Source organism: Morone saxatilis, unplaced genomic scaffold (assembly GCF_004916995.1).
Source record: "Morone saxatilis isolate NCDOM2014 unplaced genomic scaffold, NCSU_SB_2.0 Contig7, whole genome shotgun sequence".
Taxonomy (NCBI): Eukaryota; Metazoa; Chordata; class Actinopteri; family Moronidae; genus Morone; species Morone saxatilis.
In genome coordinates, this window is record NW_023340246.1 from 14,421,526 (window position 1) to 14,433,035 (window position 11,510).

The 11,510-nt window shown below is 39.5% G+C and overlaps 1 protein-coding gene across 1 annotated transcript in view; it reads left to right on the forward strand.

The window, feature by feature from the left end:
- LOC118340978 (synaptotagmin-14-like) overlaps positions 1-11,510 on the forward strand; it is a 17,566-nt gene that overhangs the window by 339 nt on the left and 5,717 nt on the right. The window contains 3 exon segments of the mRNA XM_035679145.1: positions 4,232-4,286; positions 8,233-8,379; positions 10,552-10,689. Coding sequence (XP_035535038.1) covers positions 4,232-4,286; positions 8,233-8,379; positions 10,552-10,689 — 340 coding nt within the window.

Below are 11,510 nucleotides of genomic sequence, written 5' to 3' on the forward strand. Positions count from 1 at the left end.
TGCACACTGCTGGGTCCATCAGACGCAGACCAAGGAGGACGCCACTTCTCCAGATAAGGCACACAAAAGCCCGCTTGGCCTTTGCAAATGCTCATCTGGACAAAGAAGAAGACTTCTGGTCTTCTGTTTTATGGTCAGATGATGAAACAAATTGAATTGTTTGGCCACAATGATGTATCATTCGGAGTAAAAAAGGAGAAGCCTTCAACCCTAAGAACACCACCCCTACTGTCAAACATGGTGGTGGGAACCTAATGCTAGTTTAGCTCCATATGCACTTTTTATTTTTTTACTTTCTTTATTTATCTACTTATTCCTGTCCTTGTGTTGCTACAATTGAATTCTCGGCAGGTCAATAAAGGCTTTATCTTATCTTACTTTCACATTAATATCATTCATGTAATATCACATTAATATCTTACATAGTTATTGAAATAGAAAATGCTTACACAATCTCTGCCTCACACACACACACACCGTCCACTGGCACATGAATGACCTCCCTCCTCCATCACACACACACACACCCCCCCTACCCCCCCAGAGTTGGTAGAGTCCGGGACGGAGCATCATGGCGATTGACGGTAAGTACTCGATCTCAGGTGTACTGCGGGACTCGTGTGGAAACTTTGCCGCGGGACAGAACGAGGACGCCGTTTTAAAAAATCACATGTCACATTCACCGATTTTAATCCAGTTTATTTTTATTTTATTTGTATTTTTTTTTATTTGCAATCAGACCGCGAGTACCGCAGTGCTCCGGAGCTGGGACAGCTAGCAGCGCGGGGCTGATGACACCCGCACCGACGCAGGAATGTTGTGATCCCTTCATGGGATGCGCGCGTGCTCTCTCAGCCGCGTGAAAGTGATGGACACTAGCTAGTCCCCCCGGATTGACCGTTGGAGAGACGTTTGTGTGAAATATTTGACTAACGAGCCAGTGACAGTGCGGCTATTTAATTTAAATATATATATATATATGTGTTGGCTGTAACTGAAAAAAAAAAAATCACGGCAGGCTGCTGCTAAGCATCACATGGCAACAACTACTTTGTTTCGCTCCTGTTAAAGAACTAGATCACGTTGGCGGATGAATATGGAATTAACTGTTAGTATCGAACGTTCGAGTTCTAAAATCGAACGTTCTTTTTATTTATTTTTATAATATTTGTGGAGGCACGTGCTTTTGTTTTTTTACCCTTACGTGTAATGTGTACAACCGGTGTACAAAAAAATAAAAGCCTCCATGACGACCAGACAAGTGTCTCTTCAAGGTTCTAGTGAAAGTGACCGGAACACACAAAGGATGGAGTCGGTGAAGAGTAGGCGCGTGCGTTTTGCTCGTTGTCCCGTTTACCGGGCACGGTCCTTCATTGTCTCACGTGCAGCCAAGCGTGCGGCGGTGTTTGTTGATGTGACACCTGAGAGGAGAGGGTACGGTTTCATAAAGACATCAGCAGTGCCTCACCATGGGCAGCAGTGGTACAGGGAGCAGGGGCGGGAATATATCAGGGAGTCACTCACAATTCATACACTCACTGCTCAATGCGTTTGGGTATGACTTAAGTTAGATAACATGGGTCACTCTTACCACTCAGACTATACTCAGAGATATCTTGCTTTTTAATTTTGATTAGTCAAATTAGGGATGTCTTGAATCAACATTTCTTTTAGTTGGAGGTGCATCCCCCCAAAACTCCACCTTTATATGTGTTTATGTGCTTATTGTATGTTTGACATTCACCCTCCATGCAGCAGAATGATGTTGACACACGTGTTTCCATATTCATTTACTGTAGGTGCAAAGTTTCTTTTAATGTGAGTTTAAGATGTGGATGTATAAGCATGACTTTTATGATCAAATATGCAATAATGTGTGATATAGACACTTGAAACCTCACATTGGAGAATGGACCTTGCAGTAAAATTAGAGATTTGTTATGTCTAGCAGTAGTTAAACTTTTTTAAATATACAATGTGATATGTAATTGTGGAAAATGAACATGTAGTCTAATTTTAATAATTGTATTAGTAGAAGTAATTTAACTTCTTGGTGGAAAAGACGTATCAGACACATTATCATCCAAAATATTAAAATCACAGTATATGTCTTAATGTAACGCCTTAAATATGAATCCTGTTGCTCTATTAGACGTCACAAGGGCCTGAAATAATGATGTTTACTTCATAGTGTTGTTATGAGTGTCAGAAATCATTGCGAAGAATGAGAATAGATTTCCGTCTGAACCAATTTAATTTGTTTTATTTTGGAGTTACTCCAATAAAAGGACGGAGGGATTGTTTCCAACTTCCTGTTTTTACTTTAAAACAGTCAACACAAACAAAGTGACTCAGTGATACGCAGCTTCTTCTAGGAACCAGAGGATCCACTGATATTCAAAACATGAATACTTTAATTACAACTGCTGTTTTACTTTAAACCCACCATTAAATCGTCATCTTGACAATTATTATAGTAAGCAAAACAGAAAACCTGAAACTTCTTATAGTTAATCTGAAATAATAACTACAGAATAATCTGATATTTTATTATTGTCACTTTATTGACACAAAACTAATGTATAATACCCATTTTCCCCCCCAGTTTTCTTTATTTGACTGAGGAAGAAGAAGCTTTTATTACTGTGAAAAAGCCCTCTTGTAAGAATAGCAGTGATTTTAAGGAAAGTAGTGACTCGTGTATGACTGATTGCTACACTTTGGCAAGCTTTTTGTCTAGTGAACAGAGAGTTTCTCTGCCATTAAGTGAATTGGTCTAGAGAGCGTCTGTCTGCTGTGTGACAGGAGACAAGTCTGTTTCAGAGCTTTTTTATTTTATTTTTGGCATCGAGTCGTCACCTCAGACCATTTTTCAGCGTCCAATCCTTGATTTGAGGGAAGTGATACAATAAGTGAATGAATGGAAGATTTGTTTACATTTTATTAGTGGAGTTCAGGGGAGTACAATATTGTTTCTCAAAGCCCAAGACAGGTAAAAAGAATAAAAACAAAGACGCTACCCCAAATCCCCCCCAATTTAAACTGTTAAAAGAGCCAATATCTGCTTCTGCCACTGAATACTGCTGAGCCAAGAGAGATATTGTGTGAATATATGTGCATAATGTGTGTGAATGATTGTGAGGGAGATACGGGTCAGTGTCCTTCATTAAATTAAGCCTCGGGGGGATTAAAGCAACTGATATAACTACCAGGAAATGTAACAACAACCTGCAGTAAAAATGTCTCACTAATTGGATCAAAAATAGTAAAAAAAAAACGTAAACTTTTTTCCCAGATAATGTAAAAAGATCATATTATTGGAGATAATTAGGTGAAACATGTTAGGAAACACAGTTATAAGAAACTTCAGAAAATAAAATTTCAATAATGAAACTATCAGAGACTCTACTTGTTTATTTTGGGGGGTCCTGGCTACAGCCCCGAGTGTAACAACTGCAATCATTACTTTAGATCTCTTGAAAGATGAACTGAAGTATTAATTACTGCATTTAATATGAATAATATATTACATTAATGAGCCTTAGCACAGTTTTGACCCATTTAGAGAGAGATATTTTAATTCCCATTGTTACTGGGGGTATTGCTGCTTCAGAGATGGTTATGGCTTACAGTGTACTTTTTATTTATTTATAGTTATTTCGAGTACTTTACCCCTTAATGTACGCAATATTTGAAGGAATGGCATATATATTTTTCTGGCCTTTTCACTTTCTTGTGAAGATTTATTCCACTTTCATGTCTGTCTGTTAAATATGAAGCCTGAGCCAGGAGACGGTTAGCTTAAACAATCCACCCACAAGCACCCCGCAGCCAAGAAATAGTCCCACGCACAACCCCCGATAAAACCATTTTTATACTGTAGGCTAGCTGTTTCCATCTGTTTCCAGTCTTTGTGCTAAGCTAAGCCAACTGTCTCTAACACTAACAAACTAATATCACAGTGGTATCTATCTTCTCATCTATCTCTCAGCAAGAAAGTGAATATAAAATGTTAAACTATTATTTTCAGTCAGATATTCTTCACTTCCCTCTTATGGTGCACTTATATTAACTTTGATTGTGTAGTTTTCTCACTTGGTTGCAGCTAATCAGTTTTTATGTGTTGGCATAAGCATCTGCCAGCCTTCCTAACCTTGAGGCCTGACCATATGTTTTCTTCAGTACATGGAATAATCTTTAACCTCTGACTCCCAACTTCTCATCTCTTTCTCTCCCAGGAGGGGGGAGGAACTGTGGTGTTCATGAGCTCATATGTGCCAGACGAGGTAAGGCCATGTTACAACCGAGCATATCTCTTAACACTTGTGTGTCTGCGTTAGGCATAAGAGTACATTTTTTGTGTGTGTGTGATTGTTTTCAGACTGACGTGCGTGCTTGGCTGCGCTCCACTAATTCACTTTAAAAAGCACAAAAGACTTGATACGTCCAAATATTTGGCCCAAACTCCCACCTGTTCTTTAAATCCTGTTAATTTTCACTGGAATTTGGTGTGTAGAAAGTATCTCTATATAGACTTCAGAAAGCATAATGTCAGGGTCTGAATTATGCATGGCATATCGAGTTTTGGCTCACTTCAGCAAAAGAAGGCAGCTGTGTGTTCATGATTTATTCAGTGTGGAGGTTTTGTTTCGTATCAGAGGTCCATGTGTAAGCAACATTTCCAGATTGCCTACCTACTTTTTAAACAAGCATGCCCTATAAACAGCCAAGTTAAGTATGCACTGGTCTAAAAAGCTTAAAAGTGGGATAAGTTATTACATGAATAAATGAATGAGGGTTAACTCGAGGAGTGAGGAAATATGACATCATTTCTTTCTGTCTTGTGTTTAAAAGATGTAGAAACATGACAGAATAATTAATTTCCCTTTGTTTTATTTGAAAACATTTCATATAAATGAGTTCACTTTTTCTTTGAGGTTGTTATTCATTTGCTGTTTTTCACATTGAATGCTTCAGTGGCTGTGTTTTTATGTTTGTTAGTCAGGTTGCTGGAGTCATTTACCTGGAAAAGAAATAATGCAGATTGAATCCTGAGGCTCAGTTCGGAGTCCTGAGTTCAGCCTCAGTTCACACGCTGTAAAAAAAAAAAAAAGATTTATTTGGTTGTGTTTTCTTTATTTATTCTGCTCAGACATACAAATTGTACATGCACATGCTCAAGCAGGATGGATAGGGTGAAAGAGGGGAGTTAAAAAAGCTTATAAAGAGAAAGGGAAGTGGCTGAGAGGCAAAAAAAAATCCCATTTAATCTGCTCTGCTGTTAAAGAGAAATATCAGATTTTCCTCAGAATGATGGGTATAAAAAATAACCAATAGCGGCGTGCAAGCTTTTCCAAAAGGCGTCCTGTCACCGCTCCACTTTCCAGTGTACATCAACAGAGGGGATCGAGTTACCTCAGGTAGCTAAATTATTCAGCTGTCGTTGACATTTACAGAGCAAGGGGCCATGTATGAAGTGTCATCACACCCCAGGGGCACAGGGCCCATAAGCTGTTCAGTTCGACAGGCAGGCTGCTGTGCCCGTGGCTGCAGAGGTCATTCTGGCTCAATCGACACAACTGTCAGCAGTGAGAGTTGATACGTAAGCCTGACAAGTGCTGGACGCCGTCTAAGTGTAAGGGATTTATTACATGTCGGATTACTTCAGAGCAGGACAACTTTGTTTTTCCCCCTCTCTTCTCAGATCATTTACTATGTATAGCAGCAGAAGTACTGATAGTGCTTTTTGGGAACAGCTGGCTTTAAAGAGGATATTCATTTAGAGAAGGTAAGCCTCTGCTGCCACATCGCTCTAGTATCTCTCTCCTACTTCTCAATGCCATTCTTGGGGAATTTTAGCATTCATTATTTTCGGTAGTCTGCAGCAGGCAGCAGCGCTAGTTGTCAGGCTGCAGTGGTCTCTGCCTGTTGCCATGGTGAAACTAGTCTGTCCATAAGTTCAGTCTGTAGTCAGGAGGTTTGAGAAACTATGCCTCTATTTTTCTCTCTTACACTCTCATTTGTGCTCTCAGGGAGAAACCAGTCTTCACAGTTACTGGTGGTGATGGTTGTTTCTCACCTGCTACAAACCACATGCTACAGCATTTGGGCTGCGTCTGCTACACCAAACGCACTGGCTTGAAATGCACCACACTTTTATTTATATATATGTATATATAATATTTTATCATTTGAATAATTATTTGTTTGGTCAATAAAATGTGAAAGGTGAAAGATGCCCCTTACCATTTCCCAAGTTGATGTCTTCAAATAGCTTGTTTTGTCTGATTAACAGTCTAAAATATATATAATTGTCAATTTAAATCACATAAGACAAAGACAAACAGCAAGTCCACAATTTAGAAGCTGGATGTTGGATAACTAGTTGGTTGTTTATTTTACCTATTTGTCTCCTAACCAGGAGATTAAAAAAACAAAATGAAACAGATAACACAAAATATGTCACAAACACATTACAAATCATAAATAGAGTTGGCTGTTAGGATCATATAAAATATTACATCCCAGAAGAAGCTAAAGTGCCACCTTAAAGCTGCATTAACAATGACAATGAGTAATGTAAAAACTCATAGTGATGAACCCACAAACATTGATCATCCAGTTCTGCAGTCCCTCAGCTTTACGGAGAGTTTTAGCATCTTTCAGCTCATTGTTTTGGTTTTAAGGCCTGCAACTTTATTGTTGTTTGTCTTATTTTTGCTTTATTGTTTTTATATTCAAACAGTATGTTTCACTTTTAATGTAACAAGACAAAAGGCGTTAACCATCCAAAATCCAACATAGAGCATCCAGGACACACAGTGGACCACACAAACTAATGTAAATTATATGCTAACTAACTAAAGCCTTGGAAGTAACAGTGATCCCTACTGCTACTGTAAGCTAGTTAGCCAGATGTGCTAAATTAGCTAATATTATAGCAATCAAACACACACTTTAAAGGTCCCATGTGTAACATTTAAGAGGATCTATATTTAGAAATGGAATCTAATATCCATTGTTATGTTTTCATTCGTGTATAATCACCTGAGTATAGGAATCTACAGACCCAGTGGGTCGTCTTCCATGGAGTCCGCCATGTTGAGCCGCCATGTTTCTACAGTAGCCCAGAACGGACAAACACTGGCTGCAGATAGGGCCTTATGCATCTTTTGTGGCTGTTATACTTTCTCCTACTCATTTAGTTCAGTTAGTTGCATTTTGTAACTTCACCAGTAGATGCCACTAAATCCTACACACTGCTCCTTTAATCCATTCCTTACAGTTTTGTGTTTTCGATTTAAAAGACACCATGCCCCAAATTCTTTAAATGGTTGATAAGCTAAGCAACTGTTATTCAGGAGGGGATCAGTGAAATGTCAATTGAAAACACCTGTGTGGGTGTATAAAGCCTTTGAAAATGGTATCTCTAATAAAATACTAAGGAATTCACTGTTGAATATATTATTTTGGAATCAAAAAACTGTATCATGTGCCTCAAGTACTTAAACTTGAAATTCAGACACTCCTCACACCTCATATCACCAAGGCTCGCTTGCAGTGTGCTTCGTTTTACATGCTGCCCTTTCCACCAAGGCATTTGGTCTTTAGAAATGCCGTTCATGCTTCATTGTCCGCCGGCTTCCCCTTTTTCTTAAGCTATAACACTCCGGTGTGTCTGTGTAGTAGCCTATTAAGTGCAGGCCCATTGCGGTTTGGCTGGTTTACCAAGTCTATGTTTCAGTAAGATACAGTCCCTTTGAGGCTCTCATAAAAATAGCACTTCAGCAGCGCAGGGCTGCATGGTTACATGAAGTACGGCTGGCCTACATACACTGCTGTAGATTGTATCTGGTATGCCTTTGAAGTGGGAAAACTCACTGGCTGTTTAAAAGTACAATAGCTAATGCTCCCTTCACAAGGCAACATTTGAGGAGTTTGAAATAAGATGCCTATCATCAAAAAGAATTATTTGTGGTATCAAAGTGGGGTTGTTTACAGCCTTAAAAGGATTTTATTCAAAATAGCATTTTTCAGCTTGCAGCCATCTGTGTTAAGACTTTTTTTCTTAAAAATGAAAGACTTCGGTTTGGAAAGTTACATTCCTCCATAATCAGTATTACTTATCTTTTCCTATGTCTAATTTTGTTTTTCTCTTTTTCTGTCTGCCTCTCCCTTTCCATCCCCCGTCTCCCCTCTTCTCTCCCTCTGTATTTCTGTTCTTCTCCTCAGTCTCTCCTGAGCTTCTGGGTGTGCTGTCTTCCATCGCAGCCTTCATGGCGTTGATGGCTGTGTTTTTTCTTTACCTCAGCAACAAGCTGTCAGTGGAGAGTCCTGACAACCTGTCACATCTCAGTGGCTATAAGAACAGCCAGCCAGGTACTCAGCACACTTACAGATTTACCACAGTGGCTGCATTTACACAAACACACAAACACACATTATTAGGATGATCATCTTTGTTCTGGTTTTATATTAAGACTTTGAAGTTTGCCTTGTTGATCTTTATCCTCAGTTACATGTGAAACCAAATCTAAATAGTGCAATATTGCAACACTGTAAAGTCCACATCTAAGGACACAAATATAAGAGAGTAGGGTTTAACATGGTCTTTTTGCATAACTTTGCATGCAGAATTTGTTCTATAAATAGTTTCAAAGTGGCGCTGTATAGGACTGTATAGCTGCATATTTTTTCCTAAATAAGCCAAGGAGCGTGATCATGTTTTCATGATTCATTCATTATCCAGATTCTGGACACATAATGTTTTATTTTATGAATAAACATGAATAACTTGAGAACCAGGTGCTGTTATTGTTTTGCCTAACTACAGTACAAATCATATCATAAGCTGCTTCAACAACAGGCCAGCTGCTTCTTTTTTGGACAGGATACCACTTTGGTTCTTTTCTATTCTTAGGGTAAAAAGTTGTACAGTAACAAAGTATTTGTATTTATTTCCTTCCCACCTCTGGAAAGCACCCAGGGCCTGAAATGAGAACAGAGTTAGTACTGGTGAAAAACATTGAGGATGCGAATAAAATTTGTAGAGACAAAGTTAATCAGAGGCTGAACCTGTGAGATTTTCATGTGTTTTTACAGTGTTACTATCCCAGTTCGTATATATTTTATTTTATTGTGGGTGCTTTCTAAAAACCTTATTATAATATCTGACACATTTGAGTAGAAATAGTTGAATACAAAAACACAGTGAGAGAAGCTCTTGGTACAGAACATTTACTTTAATCTCTACAATCACCACATTGTTTGGTGTATATGCACGTGTTGTTCTCAGCACACACTGTGATGCTGGTGCCACACCCTGCTAACAACCACATGTCCGTGTCAGTGCCTCTGATGAGCTAATCTGGTGGTCAGCGTGGCGACGGGATCCCCGGCTGAGAGATGGCCTTCTTCAAGAGCTTCCAGCACAACCTGCCATCTGTCAACATTTCCTCCATCTTGGACTCAGTCACCAGTCGTGTGGATGACCTGGCCAACGCTGTCAGTGATGTCACTTACGCTGTCAGCGACCAACTGACAGAGCAGGTCACCACTATCATCAACAAGGTGGATGATGGGGAAAACAGCAGCAGTCAGGAGGCTGGTCAGACTTGCACCGCACAGGAGGGCAAGACCAGCAATAAAAGCATGTGGCAAATGTCTAGAGACTCAGACGCGGGCAATGCAACCTCGAAGACCAACCAGGCCAGTGACACCACGGAGGCTGAGCATGCTGCGAGCCAGCTGGAGTGGGAATGGAGGGACGGATGCTGGCGGGTTAAAAGGACTGAAGCAGAGTTAGCAGAGGAAGAGAAGAGGAAGAAAGAGGAGAAGGAGCTTCAGGAGAAGAAAGAGCAGAGGAGAAAAGAAAGGAGAGAGAAGCAGCTGGAGAAAGAAACCAAGACACAGAAAAACAAGGAGGAATCCCAGGATGGAGAGCAAGAGCAGGAAACAGACAATGTGCCAGAGAGAAAGGAGAGTGACAGTGGAGACCAATCCAGTGCTCAGCAAAGAGCTAATGACTGCGATGAACCTCCTCAGTCACCTGGGCCAGAGACTGAAAGCAGGTTATCGAAACAGAACAAGCAAAAAGAAGAGGGAGAGGAAGAGGAAGCAAGAGAGGACAGCCTCGAGAGAGAGGGAGATGATGAGGAGGAGGCTGAGCTTTCTAGATCTTCCTCAACAGTGAAAAAGAAAAAGTCAGACAAGAAGAAAGGGAAAGGATCGAAGAAGGGTTCAAAGAAATCGGAAGAAACCCCAGATGTGGAGAAAAAGAAGGAGAAAGGGAAGAAAAGCAAGAAGAAAAAGAAAAGCAACCAAGGTTAGACGATGTGCTGCTTCTATTTGACCGCCTGGGTCTTCTTCTCGTGTCTTCAAACTCTTTCAACATTTGAAAGCATAACCTGAAAATGAACCTTTCCCCGTGTGCCAGCTTTCAAGCATCTGCACCTTTGCTCTCATCTTCTGCGTTTCTTTAAACGTCGCACATATTATGGTTTGTGTGATAAATGTAATGTTTGAACTAGAGTCTCCATGTGTTCTGTCCAGAGGGAGTTTTATCAGACAGCGAAGAGGACAAAGGGCCCGAGGCTGTGGCCCAGCAGAACACAACCTCTGCGTGGAGCAACAAGCGCAAACAGTCCACCGAGCAGGGAGGCTACAGCAGTGAAGCCTCCAGTGAACGGGGTGAGAATGTGCATATGTGCTACACATCATTTTAGGAGTCTCCTGACCAAGATAGCATTGTAGAACATAAACAAAACATACAAGACACACTTAGATAAAAATAATGAAGCATCACACAATGCACAGCATAAAAGAATAGTGACAAAATAACAGTAATGACATAACAAGGAATATAAAATGCAGTAGATCAAAATTTTTATAAATAAATATGGAAAAAGTGGCTTTATGGAGCAATGTAAAGTTATACATACATTTTAAATGACCATTAGCTATAATTCAATAATAATAGTTTGTTAGTTAGTACCTGCTACTGTGTACAAAGTACCATTGTTAGTTTTTCATACTTCATACATACAATTCTCAAACATACAGTTCTTATACATATCACAAGTTCACTCTCTTGCACCTGAAGGTAAAAAGGAAAGATTATTTTCTTCTTCTTTTCTACAACTCTGTATGTTACTGTATGCCTAATATTTGTAAGATATTCCCACAGTAGTGTCTATTGAGTCTCTATTGAGGTATTATATTTTCTTCATCGTGTAAATCGTCTTAGAGTATCTTAAAATATGCTTTATAAATAAAATATCATTATTTATTTATACTTTTCTCTCACGTGAGGAGTTTCAGGTATATTTGTTTTTATCTAAGCTTCTAAAATGACTCCCTAAATAGTTCAACATAATAGTAAATATTTGATATCTTGCAGAGAGTTAGAAGACAGGAGTGATATCTCTCTCATATCTGAAAATAAATATGAATTAAATATGAAGCTACAGATGGTTAGCTTAGCTTCACATTGAAACTGGAAGCAGGAGGAA